Source organism: Haliotis asinina, chromosome 3 (assembly GCF_037392515.1).
Source record: "Haliotis asinina isolate JCU_RB_2024 chromosome 3, JCU_Hal_asi_v2, whole genome shotgun sequence".
In the NCBI taxonomy this organism is placed as follows: Eukaryota; Metazoa; Mollusca; class Gastropoda; order Lepetellida; family Haliotidae; genus Haliotis; species Haliotis asinina.
In genome coordinates, this window is record NC_090282.1 from 65445868 (window position 1) to 65465948 (window position 20081).

At 36.8% G+C, this 20081-nt stretch overlaps 1 protein-coding gene across 5 annotated transcripts in view; it reads right to left on the reverse strand.

Annotated features, from left to right (window-relative positions):
- The window catches only part of LOC137278309 (limbic system-associated membrane protein-like), a 126346-nt gene that overhangs the window by 32209 nt on the left and 74056 nt on the right, over positions 1-20081 (reverse strand). For 2 of the 5 annotated variants that reach the window (XM_067810571.1, XM_067810568.1), the window contains 3 exons: positions 17354-17460; positions 13127-13141; positions 297-501 (listed from right to left, as the gene is read on the reverse strand). In XM_067810571.1, the coding sequence (XP_067666672.1) occupies positions 297-501; positions 13127-13141; positions 17354-17460 (327 nt within the window). Of the gene's footprint in view, positions 1-296; positions 502-13126; positions 13142-17344; positions 17461-20081 lie in introns of all 5 variants that reach the window. The other 3 variants (XM_067810572.1, XM_067810569.1, XM_067810570.1) reach the window with 2 other exon arrangements.

Here is a 20081-nt window from a genome sequence, read left to right on the forward strand (position 1 = left end):
AAATATTTGTTTTGTTGCTGATAACAATAGCAATAAATAGTTTGTAGCAATAAAGAAAAACAGTACTTTTTTCAATGCTATTTTCCTATTGTTGTAAACAAAGTGTGGTTCACTCTTGACATTTCTTTGTCCATATTTCTTAGGCATTAGTGATTCAAAAACAACAAAGCCTCATCCATTCTGAGCTTACAGGTAAGATTTCATTTTCTTCTGACAACCAAACACCTTATAAATGACACAAATCTGAAATATGCCAATTCCATTTCCCAAGAGCATGGCCTTCTTTTTGTACTTACCATGAACATGAAGCCTGATTGGACGAACTTGCACAGGATCGGTGTTGATCTGACAGGAGTACGTTCCCTGATCGGAGGGCTTCACATTGCGGATGTGTAGATTCCATTCCTTCACGTAAGGTCTCTCTAAGCTTATCCTTTCATCAGCAATGATTCTACGATCTTCAAATGTCAGCAGTTTTGCTCTGTGATCTAACCACACAACCTACAACATACAGCAACGAATGAAGCAACTTCAACACTGAGTCATAACATTTGAATTCAAAGAAGTAAGGCAGGGAGGCAAAATCTTAAATCAAATAAAAATGAGAAGCAATATCCCAGATCAACTGAATCTTCATGAAACCTGGATTCAAAAGAAACTACACACCATCTGAAAAACTACATAATACACTAAATTAATGGTCACATTAGTGAGTGAGTGAGTGAGTGGGTGGGTGGGTCAGGTTTTAAGCTGCTTTCAGCAATATTCCAGCAGTATCACAGCAGGGGACACCAGAAATGGGCCTCATACCCATGTGGGGAAATGAACCCCAGTCTTTGACCTGAAAAGCAAACACTTCAACCACTAAACTATCCTACCATGCCATAAGTCAGATGAGCTGACAACAGTTTCATTTGGAAACCTGTGCTATCAATACATGCAGTGTAATGAATGATCATAGACATGCCTATACGCATAGGTAAAGTTTATAGAAAGTAGGCATTGTTTCCTGCAATATATTTAAATGGAACATATTATATATGGGATTACATATTCTCAGTGAAGTACAGATTCTTGTACTTTCGGGGTTTGAGCCCACCTGGAATTCAAAGCTCAGTTTTGTCAGGTACCTAATCTCCATCACACAAATTCAGCAATCAAACCCACTCAGATCTTGCAGCTTCCACAAGAAAAAAAGGAAATCTGACAACTTGTAGTCTAGACCACATACTCTCTATACCCTTCTCATGAAATTTCCATATATTTAAGCTAACACTATCTATACCATGACCTCAAATTGTCTTAACAAATAGGATATCTTTAAATATCTGCTATCATTCATATTTCTTAAGTCTTCTAAGTATGAGGAAAGTAAATTCTGTCAGTTTTCCTTTGTAGAACTGTGTTCACTGCAGCCAAGGTAACATCACAGAACATGTGAAGCTGGAGCTCATGATGGAGGTCACATACATGTCTACATATAACCATCTAAATGTAAATCTTGCAAGCAATTCTTTGCAAAATGACACCATTTGTGAAGGTACTAATAAAATGACATCTTTTACTCTCGATAGATGTTCTCTTTTATCCTTGCTTCATATATTTCATTTGCATTCAGTTTGCGTGTAAGGAGCATCTTGATTTGTCGTAATGAGTTGCATCAGAAACTAAGTGATGTCTGATGATGATTAGAGCAGATGATGGCCTCTGTCTGCACATGACCAGAGTCAAATCCTGATATTTAGAGGACCTTATGATTTCCTAAACATCCATCCTGACTGACTGCCATTAACACTCATAACTGAACACAATGTCCTCATTCTACTAAACATGGAAAACAAGTGCTGGCATTAATGAAGGCATCTCAAGCATTATCTTTATCAAAACAACTAACTTTGAGGCACATTTCACTCAGCTCTTTTGCACAGACACAAATAGAAACTGAAAACACAGTAGAATTACATTTTCTTCTTCATCTTGCCAACTTAAATGGTTTTAACAAACAATACTGCGAACATGACCTATATGAGTTTTGTTGAAAAGGGTTTCCTTGAATAAAATACAATATACATAACAAAGTGCCACTCCAAATCCTGCTGGACAGTTGTAGGGCGATATTTACATGCGTTATGAACATAGCAAGGCAATAAATTCAGGAAAGGTTGACATCTATATGGTCATTGGATCTGTATAATCAGGGTATGTGTATAGTCAAGGTATGTGTATAGTCAATGGAGCTGTATAATCAGAGTATGTGTGTAATCAGGGTATGTAATCAAGGTTTGTGTAAAGTCAAGGTGTGAACCTGTATAATCACAGTATGAATCAAGGGATGAGTATAGTCATAATCGATCTGTATACTCAGGGCATGTGTATAGTCAAGGTGTCTGTTTTAAGTCAAAGTATGTGTACAGTCAATGGGACTGTATAATCACGGTATGTGTATAATCAAAGTTAGGGTATAGTCAATGTGCATGTTTAGTCAATGGATCTGTATTTTCAGGGTATGTGTATTATCAGGGTTTGTGTATAGTCAAGGGATGCGTATAGTCAAAAGATCTGTATAATCAGGGTATGTGTACAGTCAAGGTTTGTGCAGTCAAGGTGTGTGTATAGTCAAGGTGCATGAATAGTCAAAGGATCTGTATAATCAGAGTATGTGTATAGTCAAGGTTTGCATATAGTCAATGTGTGTTTAGTCAATGGATCTGTATAATCGGGGTATGAGTATATTCAATGGATGAGTATAGTCAATGGATCTGTTTAATCAGGGTATGTGTGTAGTCAAGGTGTGTGTACAGTCAATGGATCTGTATAGTGAAAGGATGTGCATAGTGAAGGATGTGTGTAGCCAGGGTATGTGCACAGTCAAGGGATGTGTAAACTCAAAGGACTTGTATAGTCGTACACTGGCAAGTTACACCCTTTTCCACTAAGTGCCAATCTGTTACATACACCTATTAATCAGTGCCAATATGACATTTCATTCAATCAAGCAACAGCACACAGGAACACATCTGGAGCCAAACTAAGAATGACCTATTATCCACCCCCATCTTTGCCTTGCCTTGTCTGCTTGTCATGCTGACAATCTACAAAGCTGATAGTTGGTCCTATTCCAGGCAGGCAACTTGGCTGATGACAAACACACCATGCTATGTCAAGTTTTGCCATTTTGATTGAGCCTGTTTCATCTTAGTCATTGAGAACCAGCGCAAAACTCCCTTTAATGTTTTGCAAGGAGGATGTCAAATTCCTTTAAATTATAAACTTCTGTCAAATCTTGAGCTTAATACCCCATTCTATACACAAATTGTCAGCCATTATGTGTTAAATTGATAACAACCTGTGATATTGTCTTCGAGAAATTGTCTGACCTCCCATTTGTTCAGAAAACGTATCTAAAAAACATAATGACCAGCATTAAACATTTGAAAACAGTAATCCTCAAGAACATTCTTGAAGTTGTTGAACAGTGAACAGTGGATGAGAAACAGCTCACAACCTCATTCAACAAAACACTACATGACAGTCCAACAATTCCCGTAACATTCACATCATATCTTACAAACAAATGACCTAAATATACCTGAACAAAACAATGCATAACAACATCGAACAACTCCCTGAAAGCTTCACTCCACAACACATTGCACAAAATCCCTCACCACTAATCACATCTATCATACCACTATACAACCTCACTTCACATTACACCATCAAACACAAGACACATCACACACTGCTCCTCAACTTATCACATGACCTCATTCCACCTGTCATTCACAGTGAGTGAGTAAGTGAGTTGGGTTCTAAGCTGCTTTCGGCAATATTCCAGCAATATCATGGTGAGGAACACCAGAAATAGGCATCACACATTGTACCCACGAGGGGAATCAAACCCAGGCTTTTGGCATGACAGGTGAATGCTTTAACCACTAGGCTACCCACCACCCAATCATTCAGAGAACACTGAGACACATTACACCACCACACGTTATACAACATCACACTAACCTATACAATGTACCACTAACACAAACCAACACTGCACTACTAAGTAAGTCACAGAATCTTAACAACTGTTAATGTTTGGAAAAATCTGGTAGATCAAAAACATGAAAATATGCTGGAGTATACTAAATATAATTTACACAGCCATTTTTCCCAGTACACAAAACAGAATATATACACTATCTAAAAAAAAAAAGAAACGCATAAATGAAAAATCTGTTGTGAAAAGTATTTTCAAACATGTATAACCCATCAACAAATAGACTTTAGTGTAAGAAATTTTACACCAGTTTAGAAGAAGATAGTGTGTATACCACTAAGTGGATACTTTTAGCGGCGACGATGAGCGTGATGGTGACGACGTCATCATTCTTGGCTCTCAGACCAATCTCTTTCAACCTGTTCTGTACAGTTTGACCAGATATCCTCTGAAGTCCAGGCACCCTGGCTGCTGTGCTCTCACCCATGGCAGTACTATCATGCCACAGTAGTACCCAGATGTACCGATCTTGGGCTGCAGTGGTAACTCGAGGGTCTGCCTGTACGAGGACCGTCATTTGTTATGCCTGTTTGGTTGCAATGAGCTGCAAGCCATGATATCTTGCTCAGACTAACATTCAGATGCCTGGCAACAGATGACTGGTAATCTCCAGCATGTATTCTTTCAATGGTAATGTTCCGAGCTGCAGAGTCAGGATGTCACATAGTGATTTGACCTCAGAAATCCTTCAAAATGAATGCCAATTTCTGAACGTAATCTGGATTTTTATTGCCAGACAATGAATGCTCTTTGCTGCACAATTTCAACTGGATGGTAATTTCTGTTGCATTGTGGTGATGCATTTCTAATCCTTGTAAAAAGTCTCATCAAAATGAACATTTTCAGGAAAAATCAATTTTCTTAATTGTGCAAAATCATGCTATCATAACACTTTTGTTATATATTTTGACGATTGTTTGAATACAATAGGCAATTAATAGATTTGTAAAAACACACATCACCAATGCATTTCCTTTTTGGGGCAGTATACTTGCGGATAGTCGAGAAGAGGTCTTCTTTTGTGTTGGTGTCATAAGACAAAACATCCAGTACAGTCAGTTGACAAAACATATCTTCTCTAATAACGTGACATATGGGCTCAACTCATTCACAGGGGCAGACAGTCAATGTGAATTACAATGGGGATTAATAATAATGCTTAGGATATTACATGCAATGTCAATTAAGTAATTTGAAACATATGATGTAATTGCTACAGGATAAGTGTCCATTGGAATTAAATGCTTTTTATGAGTAAGCAGTTTATCAATATGTACAAGAAAAAAAAGAAAAGCAATCTGGCTTTTTGTCAAGATTTTTAACAGAAGACATAAACATGAATGCTCACTTTTATAACATTTCATTCTTTTGAAAATTGTGTTTCTTTTGCTGCTCAGTAGAATGAATACAGTCTGTAAACATGAATTTATTTCATTGTTATTGACTATATTTCTATGTTTTACCATATCAACATGTATCATTGGTTTTCTTGAACAACATAATCGATTGAGTCAGTAAACTTAGTTTTACGCCACACTCAGCAATATTTCAGCTATATGGCAGTGGTCTGTAAATAATCGAGTCTGGACCAGACAATCCAGTGATGAATACCATCAATCTATGCAACTGAGATATGATCACTGTGTCAATTCTGACCAATTATAATTCAGATCTTTACAGGTTGGCACTGGAGTACTCATAGTCCATAGTTTTTGTGTATGTTGTACAGGTTGATGTTTCACAGAACACTCATGTAGTCCTCACACATACCTAGGGCTAAATAAAACAAGTGAAATGTTTCTCAGACATTGCTGTGTCACTTTCATTTGTGTGTGTAACAATTTTTCATTGCCATTTAAAAAAATTAAATTTTAAATTGGCTGCGTCCTGATCATCCATTTGTCCACTTTTAGAATAAATGTCTGTAAGAACGAGTGTGACTGAATCTACAACTCATTAACACTTCTTAACTTAAAAAATTAAAAATAAAGTCTTCCTTTCGAAAGAAAAAGTGCTCAAGAAACATTTAATTTTTTTAAAGTTTTCCCCTAATCTCACATTTGTAATAAGTCTTGACAAGATTAAAAGACATTTCCGAAATTGATATAGTTAACATCTGAAATTAACAAAAATAGCAGTCTTGAAAACAAATGATCTCATCAAGTCATTTCTCTACTTTGTCGATACAGCATCTCTCTCACCATCTCTCTCTTAAGTAACACCAGTAGGTTTGTAATTATCCCATATAAACATACATGTCTTATTACTAGTCTTGAAATTTCAGACTTAGATTCAAATCAGTCAAAACTTCGTTTTAAGAACAGATTTTGAATAATTCACAAAACAATGACCATGTACTCTTTAACATGGGAATTCCTTCATCATCTGTGAATAAGATGCTTTGCTACATTAGATGGGGCAAGACATGTCATTTCATTATTCCACATCAAACCGGCATAAAATTTTTACAGACATAATATATAGCCTCATCTGTCAGTCCCCAACTATGGAACAAGAATTTGTTCAGTAGATTTGCAATCAGGGCTGAAGGAGAGCTTCAGTATAGTAATGAGGAATAATTAGTTGGCATTATGATAAACGCGTGACTATACAGAAACTGTGTTGGCATAAAGACTCCAGTCCCATAGGAATGCTGCGTAAAGTCAAATGTCACTTTGGTACGGGAATAATTGTCCTCAATTAATTCATTGTTCAGCCAATCAAAAGCAGCGATTTGTTGTGAATTCATGGCAATTACTTGTGAAGTTTTCCAACTCCCCTAGGTTCTGCTTAATTACCATGAAGGGAAAGCTTCTCACATTTTGGTCCAGGAAAATTATAGTTTGATGGCATATTCCATCGACAGAGAAGAGGAACGCCAATATGAATCTTCCTCCAGAGCCGCACCAATCAGGCTGTACATGCCAATGAATGCAACAATCACAAGTCTGCAAACACATATTTCTTAGCTGCATATTACATTAACGTCTTTCAAAATAACTAGCATCATGAAAATTCAATCTCACTGGATGTCATATTCTACGATTTTAGAAGTTATTTTTGAAAAATTGTTTCTGTTGAAGCATAAATGTATCTCTGCAATCTGAATGCCTTGCAGCCAAACCACACTTAGCATTAAAATTCCTTGTTTGGACATGTAATTACGCTCTGCATATGTGCCCATGTCTTGGGGGTTCGGAAAATAAAAAGTTCACCTGTACTTAAAATAAATTTGGTGTGCGTAGGAATTTACAATGGTTTGAATGCATCAGCTAAGAAAATATGTGCAGCGTCTAAAAAGACACAGTTCAAGACCACTGCACTGATGAGAACCATGATACTGGAATGGTACTTCCAAACCCATGGACCACAATCAGCAATCAAAATACCTGCCTGGCTGATCACCAAGGGAAAGGTTATTTTCAACATGTACTGTCAGATTCTTAAAGTCACCAACCTGACAGTTGGGTTAAAATTTAGACACATACATGAAGATATTTTGGGGGCAGGTGAGTTTTACATCTAACCAGCGCTGTGGTCTAGCTGAAATTTTTAGGAGTTTAATACTCTGCGATAATCAGGCTGAATCATCAGATCCTGTCGCTGCTGAATGTTGCTGCACATGTTAGGCTTGCACTTAGCTAATTAGGAACAGACGTCTGATCAAATTATGGAGAGTTTATCCACAGAAGAATTATATCAGTCAGTGATGAAAAGGATGACACAGATAATAACGACTAACATGGTAACACCCATAATTGTGCACTTGGGATTTTGAACAAAATGCCCTGAGCTTCATGTGAAGGGCATCTTACTGCAAAGGATCTTTCACTTTCTGAGAGTTACAGAAAAAGCTTTGTGAAAAGTCTGTCACATTAATGGAATTTACATATTTAGCATCACTGTGCATGAAGGATGAGAGGAAACTCTAGTTAAAGAGTTGGATTATGGTATAGTAACACACTGATCATCCTCAGATTTAAGTAAGTCAGATAGTGATAATGAAACAAATAGCCTTGAAATATTGATGTACTAACTACACTTTGACATTTGCATGTCTTCAATCATTATCTTCAACAATTCATACACCCAAAAATTGAAAATCATATCCATAGCTTTCTTTAATAGACTTATTTTTTTCAAGCACAGAAGATAGTGTTAAAAATCAATTTAACATGAAATGGATCAATAAATTTTTCTAACTCAATACAAATGAATTATTGTACAACGTGCCTGGAGGTAGCATGTTATCAGTATGCCTAGATCATGTCATTTGATGAATATGTGATTCTTCTAATTGCCAAGCTCTGAGAGTCTACCAATATGACCTATCCCTTGTGTCATATTTTATTTCATTCTCCTAACTGCTACAAATATCTCAACGTCCACAGAGACTTATAAAGCAAATATTTACTTTTGCCTGGTGCCGCTCTGTTTGTCAATGATGTGTATAAACGCAAAATTGACCATATTGCTTTACAATAGCAAATAGATGATCAGTTTTTGCAATGTACGCACATGCCAATAGCCATAAATGTTAGCAGAGTTGAAGTGAGTCACAGTATGCCAATACTTCACCAAGTTATTTTCCACAAGTTGCGCACTTGACAATTATTGGTAAAACTGCAGAGATGGGTTAGTTACAATGGCTGACACCAACCAACAAGACTGGCATGTGGTTCAATGTAGCCATTTGCTTGCTGGATCCTGAAGATGATACCCTCACTGGTGAGGATTTCCTGACAGTGGACAATGTAACAGCAATAGCTGAGCTACTGTGTTACTGGATTCTGATGGCAACTAGACACTGATGACAGATGTGGGAAGCTTAACGATGATGTATGCAAACCTCATAAGCAGACAGTAATGGAAATACTTGTAAATACAATTCCATCACTTCGGACGTTTGGATCATGTTGTCATGAAACCTCTAACTGCAGTTTGGCCGTAATAATATTAACTAATGGATCTTTCATCTGGGCTGTCTCTCATCAAAACACTCAACTTCAGAGCATTTGTCCTCAAGAACCTAGCAGAAGTGTCGTTCAGTCTTTCAATCTTCACTTGATGATGTATAGTACATGCATATCCATTGTTTTAACAAGCAGTCATACTTCATGTATATCATACTAATCAATAGTTGAAGATGATTAAGTTGCATTCTGTGGTAAGTTTGCATTAAATATTGAAAATTAATTCATTCTGGCCTAAAAGCAAATTTGAGTAAGTGAGTTTATTTTTACACCACACTCAGCAATATTCCAGCCATACGATGACAGTCTGTAAACAATCCAGTGATCAACAGCATGAGCATTGATCTGCGCAATTGGGAACCGATTGATGGGTCAACCAAGTAAGGAAGCCTGACCATCTGAACACATTAGTTGCCTTTTATGATAAGCATAGTCACCTTTTGTGGCAAGCATGGGTTGAACAGTAATGTTTGAGGAAATTCATGGTGAATTCAGAACACAAGCTGCAATGAAAATGAGGATTTGAATTAATAATGAAACATTTTCAAACATTTTCATTCCAAAGGAAAAGAATCTGACTTATTAATCTTATCCTTCTCAGTAAAACAATCTGAACAATGAACTAAATAATACAAATGCATAAAATACTCTACCACTGAAAATTCCTCTATGTTTCATATGCATTTAGAGTTTAGTGTTGTTCTGAAGAATATTTCAGTTACATTGTAGCTTGTCAGCTTAATGCAGTATTTATACCCCAGGGAACGAAAGTCTCATATATGGAAAACATTGGTGAAATTCTAAATATGTTTATAGGATACCGGCTTACTGACAACCATCAGTGTTGTAAGCTTAAGATTCCAGATCCACAACCTGCAAGCAAATTATTGTGCCCTTCACCAATCAGCCATGCATGCCCCCAACCCTCTATTGTCAGAGGATGCATAATGTGACATGCAAGATGTAGATGTGATTTCCTTGATACTAAAGGATATTTTGCTATTCCATTTGAGTGAACACTCACTACCAACACAGCAGGATCGTTTTACGAGATTAAAAGGGTTTAGCGTCTCACAAAAACATGGGAAACAAAGCCTGAAAACATTTGCTGTTTTTCCCCTGAAGCACAGAAGGGTAGATGCCAGGAGACCAACTAGGGAACATTTCCTTTCAGACTGGTAGTGATATGTAACAATTCTAGATATGGGAGAAGTACCTGGTCAAGGTTATTCTCGTCTCTGAAAAACACCTATGTCAGCCTGAGTCAGTCATACAAGTTCAGAATTGTTTCCAAAAGCATCTTGGTTACATGACACTGTGCCCACTGAGTAAGAGAAGAGCCCAAAGCAGAACCTTGATCTTAACTTATACTTTCAGGAAACCAGTAAGACGTCGACCAACCACTGATCATACCTGCATTTGTGAACTCTTGGCACAACTAAAGCATGCGATTTGTTCGTTATGTTTGTTGTATAATGCTGCACTCAGCAATAATCAAGCTATATGATGATGGTCTGTAAATAATCAAGTTTGGACAAGATAATCCAGTGACTGACATAAGCATCAATGTACACAACCAGGATACTGTGGCATGTGTCAACCAAGTCAGTGAGACCAACCACCCAATCCAATTAGTTGCCTCTTATGACAAACCTGGGGTGTTAACGACCAATTCTAGCCCGCATCTTCATGGGTGACTAAGGAATTTAACTGTGCATTGTTAATCATTGAGCATGGAAAGTACATATATCATTGAAATCTCTGAGACAGGATAGGGGTGCAGATTAGTCAAGGTATAAATAATGTTTAAAAAAAACACACTGTTCAGGCTTATATTTGCACCTGCAGCCATTTGAACTTTTGTAATCCATGTAAGGTTGAACTTTTTACATTGACATTTCTTCCTAAAGGATAATACATAATACAAACAATGAGTTCATGACTTAAACATCCTCATCGAAAGACTAGCTATCATGTCACCTCCATACTCATTATGTCTTCTACACGCTTACCAGGAACAGAGAACAGTCTGACATCTCAAAGCAGATATATCCTGTCAGGAAAGTCATCTCCCTTCCTGTACCAGACATGAATGTCTTTTATTGTACAGTGCTCCACTGGTTCAATTAATTATTACATACTTGGTCATAGACTTGAAAAGAAGGTGCACCATAATGGAATCATTGTTGTTCTAGTGGATGAATACATGTCTAATCAAAACGTGATGGCTAGAAAATTGAAGTGGTTGACAATCCATACTCTAGATGCTGACAGGACAGGAAAGAAAGATGTTGTAATGAATCTGTCTAATCCATATGTGGAAAGAAAGGCAGTGTATTGAACAAACTCTGGGATGCTAGATGCAGAGAAAAGACAAGGTCTCTCTACTGATGATAGGAAGCTTTCTAGAGATTATAACAGTAGCTTTGGAATCTATGGATGTCTTTCAACACAAGCAACAAAATGGCCCATTGTCAATCATTCCTTTATTCTATTCATAGGCATTTAATTATTAAAACCACAAAGATATGTAGGCTTTAAAAACTAATGGACTCTTACTTGTTTTTTTCTTGGTAGAATAAAGCTTATTTCAAGCACTAGTCCTTGCATTGATTCATGCTGGAAGACTATTTCTATAAGGTCTTTGTAAATATAATTACAAAGCACATGGACTACAGATCCAGTGTCACATGGTACACCTGATGACGTCTCTAAAGCACTTTAGGACCTGACCTCACAGTGATGTGCCAGTCAAACACTCCAAAATTAAATTAAAGAAACTGTTTAAAATTAGCTGAAACACCACTTGTACTGTACTGTATTATATTCAAAAGTTCAGATTATGTTTGAACAAAGTCATTTCTTATACAGACACAGAGATATTGGTAAAGTTGAAATTTTGGCATATTTGAATAAAATTGTGTTGATAACTTTCAAATTGCCAAAGAGACCTTGGAACAGGTATTGATATTTAAAGGCCTTTTCCGAAAGTGGATTACATTGCCTGGTTCTCAGATGTAGCATATACATACTGAACAAAAGAAGTTAGAGATCCTGAATATTTCATACATCAGAAATAGAACTATAAAAGGTAAATGAAAGAGAAATTCAAAAAGGCATAGAGAATACTGGAAAAAAAAATAGAATTCAAAACCAGGCACCAATGAGTTGTGACTGCTTGCTTGTGTTAAAGGGTCTACCAGTAGTGATGTCCTCTTGGATGTCATTTTCCCATAATTTATCTCAAAATATAATTCTATCTAAAGTCTAAATTAGAACAAATATTTTAACTAGTTTCTAAAAATTCATCCAGGGATAAAATAGTGAATAAAAGCGTGAAACATTTTTCACGACCACCCCAGTGCCAGCTTATTAAAAACCTGCAGGCTAGAATGTCATCCATCAAAGCTAACCTTATTCCAGATAGTTACCATGAAACTAGACTTAAGTCAGGGTTAAGGGTGAAACGGTATACCGTGGTAATTTGCTTCCAGTTTAGTATACCACAATGCAATCTAAATATTCAGCATTTTCAGTGTTTGTACTTTCGTTTTATTAACCTTTTCAAACCTTTTCTTAAATGTCTTGAAATCAAATCATTTTGCCAAACGCTAATCATTTCTACACCAGACAGCCACTATGTGCATCATGATCAAATCTCATACTCTGATTCAAGATGGAAAAAACCGAAGGTCTCGTACTGCATTACATACCGTACCTTAGTAAGAGCATACTGTTTCACCCCTAGTCAGAATGTTACCACCAAACTAGTCCCTGACTAGGACACTACCACCAAACAAACTTCAGGTTAAGATGTTACCACAGAACATCGGAAAATGATTAGTATGTATCTCAGGCCTCGTTACTATGGAAATACCCAAATGTCCCCTGGTTGTGACCAACCTAGCTTCCAGTTGTTATGAACCAACATGCTAGCCTGTTGTTCAGATGTCATAATCAATCTAGTCGCTGGTTAGGACTTTAACAAGAAACTAAACCTTGGTTAGGAAGGTACAACCAAACTAGCCCCTGGTTAGGATGTTAGAGGGATGAAACAGGTAAGTGTGAAAGTATTAACTGTCAGTTGAGATTTACTTACCGGATACTTGTCTGGCTGTAATGGGTAGATGATGAGGTCATTAAGTCATGACACATTTCAAAACCATAGTGTCAAGTGATATCAAATCTTCCTTTGATGAGAGATGGCTCAACACAATACTGAGAATAATACCTCAGTGGCATGTATTTGTATATAATATAAAGAAAAAACACAATTCTTTGATAAAAATTAACCTAAAATGAATAATGGATTACAAACTGAAAACAAAGAGTCAATAAAGGATGATATCTATTTCTTCACAGTCAGAGCAACAACAACTAAAAAGATATTACAGGCGTGAGTTCTTTCTGGTGGGCATTAAAGCAACTCTACTGTAGGAACAGCATTGTTAGATTGTAAACACTATTCCTTTTGTGGAACACCTGTGAAAAAAGTATAATGTCTCAGATAGGACGCTTATCATGAAAGTATTATGTCAGATGAAAGACTACTGGTACACTATTCATAGTGGAACACTATTCATAGTGGAACACCTGTCACAAACGTATGATACTGGGATTCTCTATTATTGTGGGCTCTGTATTATCGCAGCATGTGAAAGCATCAGGAAAACAGAAACACAACGCCCCGCTCATCGCTCTTGAAAACGTAATTTATTTCATTGGAATTAAATGTCAAGTCATAAAAATATTGAATTATTTTCATTTCAGCAACTTCTGTAATATTATGAAACTAGTATGACACCTACTGCCATTACATCTACTATTAATCAAAACTTACTTCATCAAGACTAATCCTGTGACAACTAACAGATCATTTGCATGTTTTCTGTGCTAAAAATAGAAAGGGAAGTGATGTGTTATGCAACATCACTCTGCACATGGCAGCAAATTGTATGGTACATTGTAAAGCCGCAAAACAATATTTTGTTACGTTATTGTTACCTTGTATCCAAATGATTAGTTGTTTCAGAAGTTTTGGTTAAAAACATGATGATATAACTAATGTACACACAATTCCTAGACAATTTTTGATAATAAAACTATTTAGATTGGTTACTTGTCTCAGTAAACATTTCACAGTGTCATTTAATAGCAATACCACGACGATAGTGAACTGCTTCAATTTCTGGGTCAAAAGTGACAATCGAGATTGCTGTGATCGCACTGAATGAGTGGTGATTATGTGCCACATTATTTGTGACAGAAATGAAGATTGAACATCAGTCAACTGAAAATAGATATAATGTCAAATGTCAGCAGCTCTTCATGATCCTGATGGCGACAACATTAACTACCGCGATAGCAGAGGGTCCCATGATATGTCAGAAGGAAACACTTTTGCAACATAACTCCTGTATTGGAATTGTCCATGAATCTATTACGTCAGCTGGGACAACTGGCATAAAAGTATCATGTCATTCAAGCTAGGTGAATTTGCATTAGAGAAAATGTACAGTTTCATAATGATTGACAATGTATATATATATTGGCCCTTTATTGTGCTGGTTGATACCATAATTAATGTAGAGTCCATGAATCATAACTGTTAACATCCCACATGCTCGGAATGTATCACTATAGTCAAGCCTCGGGATTGTCATTTATCAATTATTTGAAAATTGTAAAATCAAAATGTCTTCATATCATATTCAACATTCTCTTCTCTTATCAACACAATAAAGTATTTTATCTGTTAATACTAAAACATGTCCTGAAATGATTATTTGGTTGATTAACAGATTTTTCTAATTCAATGGATTTCAGTAAATATTAATTAAGCTACGATATTAAATCTGTACTATACATGTTTAACGACTTTACTGAAGCACATATACAATACAAGACACTATACAATATACAATATACATATACAATAGCACACAGATATCGTGAGAGGAAAGAAAGGAAGGTCATTGATAGACCTTCTGTCATCAGTTTCAAAATACAACAGTGAATTCATGGAGTATATCATTGATTTTGACTGATAATGTTTTGAAATTTCCAAAACCAACCAACATATCCGAGATAAATTGAGCAATCAACCAATTATATTTTTTTAGAGGGCAGCTATGTTACAGGCCCAATGTTGTGGAAAGAGGCCATTACTGAACACAGCAGGGTCTGCAGAAATGTTCTACAATGACCTTGATTATTGACGATAAATCATGGATTGAACGACAACAAGTGGCTTGCAGGAATAACGCTATTAGTGTTGCACTATAATGTGGAGACCTGGATGTTTTTTTAAAACAATTTTCTGTCACAAATATTTCAAAATCATACTAGTTGTCCTAACAAATTTGAGAATGTTGTGAGCAAATTTCAATTCCTTGAAAACATTCTTATCAGACTCTTCAGTTTTGGTGGTTAAGATTACAAGACTTCAGCTAAAAGTCTGTCATCATTTGGTGTCATTTGTGTAACAATACAGTATATTTTGTTCATCTATATGACAGAGTGAGTGAGTGAGTGTGGTAAATGTGGATCAATGCAACCACAAGCTATCATTTATTACCCTGAAAACATGACCCTTGGGTTTGGACAAAACTATGAGTGAGTATGTATGGTTCTAGGTCACTCTAAGCAATACCCCAGTAATATGAAGAGTGGGGAAACCAGAAATGAGCTCTTACACATTATGAGCCCACATGAATTGAACACTTTATCCGTATGGCTACCTTGATTTCCACCCTAGGTAAGGAACAGCAAGTTTTACTGAGCCTCAGACCCGTTGTCCCTTACACTTCAAGAGACATAAGGGAGTGAGTGAGTGAGTAAGTAAGTAAAGTTTCATGCCACTTTTTGCAACATTCCAGCAATATGACGGTGGGAGACCAAAAATGGCAACAATAATGAATTTAACGTTTTACTCATCCGATCTTTTGTGAACTGTCATAGAACAGAAATTTTGCAGTGATGTATTTAAAAACAAGTCATGTTAAGCATCGCTTTGCACGCATTTATTTGAAGCTAAAACAACTTCCTACACAAATACAAAAGTGAAATAAAACATGATATTAGGGAGACATTGTGTGAGAGAGTTATTTAATCCTGCAAATTCCTACATGTGACTGATAAGCCAGTATGACATGGCAGATTTCCCAATCAGTTACACCATTAGAGACATGTTCCCATTATCACGGGTACCACACAGCTGATTCCAGCATTTGTTAATGACATTCTTGCCAGACTGCCATACATCCAGTAAATCAACAAATCAATACAAAATGTTTCATGTAAACTTGTTTGCAAACCATCATGGCATAAAATGGATGAAGATGACCAAATTACAAACATTTGGGAGTTGTAAAGGATGTAAAGAGTATAATTGCATTTGATTCGTCAACTGAAGACTACCAGCGTCTTTGCTGGGCTCTCAAGAGCAACAAATACGCAGAGTGGTGACAGAATCCGTCAGTTTGGTAAGGAACGCCAATCTCATGGGTACAGCCTTCAATGGTAAAGCTTCAAAACGAGGAAAGATGGCTGCAGTTCCTTCTTGACAGACCATCCACCTGACAACTACTGGTCATTTGCAATGTCCTGGGAATCATCACTCCACCCTAATTCATCCCAAATCTATGGATTGACAACATAACCCTGAAATGCCTTTTTGATGGAGTAGATGTTTCCAAGAAAATGTCTCACAAGTCATCTGCGCTATAGGATTAAGGAAGATTCCTTACAAGACCCTTCTCACTGACAATACCATTTACATTGACAACGCTGACATCTATCATCAGTCTTCAGTAAAACCCCATGAAGAGCTCTCTGAATATCATGCAGCACCTGACAGTAACTTTCCTCCAAATCATGTATTTGTGTGTGTGGTTTTTCAAAGGATTATTATGCTGAGGATGCTATCATCATATGGTGTTATATTTTTATTCATGTTCTTGACATTGATAAAAGAGTGAGCAAAACTTATAAAGTTAGTCTCAGTTGATTTGTTATTAAATCTGCACAGTGATTTTAAAGATCAAAGGAAACTACATCTTTTTATTTACCAGTTTACTGTCAACAGATGCAAAGAACAGCCTTAGAGCTGTTCAATGACAAAAAGAACTATAGGTTGTAAGATGTATGGCAAGAAATAGTCTGGTCACATGAATTCAGTAAATCTGTATATAAAACACTTTGCCAACTGAGATCTGATCATTGTATTGAGGAAATTATCTATATTATTAAAACCAGGACATTCATTGAAGCCCATATAAAGGTCACATCTTTATTTAAAGTTATGGATCAGTGACACCATGCTTACCTTAAACTCCCCAAGGAAGTCCACGGAGCAGGGTAGAACCGCTGTCTGTCCAGTCACCACAGTCACGTTCTTCGCCACAACATTAAATCGAGGTTCCACACCCTTTGCTGAAACACAAAATATACCATTTAAATACAAAGTAATATTGTGGTTAATACTTACAATCAAAATTAATTAAAACAATTCAGAGTGGCAGGTAGCCTAGTGGTTAAAGAATTCACTCATCTTACCAAAGACCCAGGCTCGATTCCCCATGTGGATATAATTTATGGTGTCCCCATTGTGATATTGTTCGAATATTGCTAATAATTGTGTAAGAACTAGGGTGCATTACAAGCTGAAAATCACTTAAGGTAAGCAAATGAATTGCTTATTCTTGGCTTGCAACAGCTCGCAGCGTTTATCGCTCTTCCAAAAATGACGGAGCGATTACTGTTTTGCTTGTCTGGCACTAATAAAGAACGTATTAGGAAAGTCTCGATGACGAGTGATGAATTTATGTTTGTTGATGACTACACTGAACCTGTGGAAGAAACTGAGGATGCTGGGATGTAAGCTGTTTTTGAAAATTTGGCAGCTGAAGAATATTGTTCAGCCTTCGAATTCAAATTTTCCTAAGCTCCCATTTTGGTTTGAGAACGAACCGACCTCATTCAGTGATTGCTGCAATTGCAAGTGGCTGAAAGTTAGTGCTCTGTTGTCAGATGATTCGCTTGCTAGTGATTTGTGATTTGTGATAGTGATTATACAATGCCATTTAGAAAGTGGTCAAATGCAATATATGCCATATTTGGGATTTCGATTTCTTAGTAAAGTATAAATTCTAGTACTTTTTGGTTGAGGCCCATCCGGGATTCGAACCTGCACCCTCAGAGTCAGGCACCTAATTGCCAGTACATAAAGTCAGCCGCCAACTTCGTGTCAGATCAGTGACATATGGCATTTACAGAATACTGCATATCATGAATATTAAGCATAAAATTCTGACATAAAGAAGATAATGGTATAACAGATTCTTGCAGTTAGACTGCACTAATGAGTGAGTATGGTTTTACGTTGCTTTTAGTGATATTCCAGCAATATCACACCAGGGGACACCAGCAAGGGCTTCCCGCATTACATTGCACTAGAATGCACACCCAAGTGTCACTCTGGCTCTTAGAAGTCATCAGTTTAATATCAATGGCTTATAAGGTCAAATTGCAGCTGTTCAGTTGAACAGAGGTGGCGATTCTGACCCAATTTCTCAACCACAAACTCCGCTTTTGAAAATTAGCCAGCAATTTAGCACCAGTCAATAACATTAGGGGAATTACCTACAAGTCAGTGATGTCCTAACAACACAATGGCTGGTGTGTGTCTTCATTCCTCCTGTTCAAGGCAGGAAGCACAGTGGTCAACAAAGGGATATGGTTGTCTTGAGTGCAGTGTGTGGTGGTCCAAGGGTGGGGAACATGGATGTCTACATGTAGAACAGTTAGTGAGTGGGATAGGTTTTGTTTGGTTGGACATGGCTGTCTTAAAATGATCTTAAGTAATTCATGGATATCTTGAATGTGACAGCACTGTGCTGAGACATGTATTTTTGTGAAAAACAATATTTCATCTTAAAATATGTCGACTGTTTGTTGGCAAAACCAACACAATTGGTTGGTTTGTTGTTAAATGTTGCAATCAGTATGACATTCCAAATATATGGCTATATGTGTAAATAACTGAGTCTGAACCAGTCAATCCAGTGATCAACAGCATGAGTATTGATCTACGCAACTGGTATATGATAACATGTGTTTACTAAGTCAGCAAGGCTCACCACCTGATCCCAATTTTCACCAGGATCTTCATGGGTAACACAGTTAATAGAGTCATTAGTGTTGTCATGCTGAGATGGTAATAGGGTTGTTATTCTGTGTTGGAATGCTAAATATAGTGATTACAGTCTCCTGTTATTCTGATTATTTACGAAAAAATGTTTTCAGTGCCAAATGCAATGACAATTACAGTATACACATGATGTGAAGATTGCCATGTGTATTAGTCTTGGGAACTAATCTTGAGTCTTTGATCAGCTTCCCCAATCTGTCAGTGATTCCATGATAAAATATAACATACACTTTTATCCAAAGAAATTGTACCTAAAACAGAATTTTACAATGAATATAGAAATCATATTACTCCTGTTGTATCATAATTGACGTAATAATAACCATGCACACAGCACTTCGATGCAATGGATTGCCATAGCATGGGAATGAAGTTTTATAATTTTGCTGATTGTGTGTTGGTGTGCTCTGATGGTTTGGCATATTTCTCAAAACATTCCAAATGTTTCAGTAGACTGTATGCTTTATTTACAGACCATGCATTATCATTCAATTATAGATGACTGCAGTAGACCCATGAAGATCAGGTTAGAACAAATCCTCAGCAACCCATGCTTGTTGTCAGATATCAGATGGTCAGGCTCGATTAGTTGGTTGTCATCATATCTGATTTGGGTGGATTAATGCCATGTTGTTGATTGCTGGATTGTTTGGCCTCAGTTATTGACAGATCACCCCCCATATAGCTGGAATATTGCTGGATGTGGTCTATAACAAAACTCACTCACTGAAGCATTTACCAAACTTAAGTCATTCACACTTGTGGTTGTAATTTCTTTCTTTTTAATACATGGGACATATAATTATTGATTTTCACCTTTTTGCTGAGAAGAAACAACTAACTT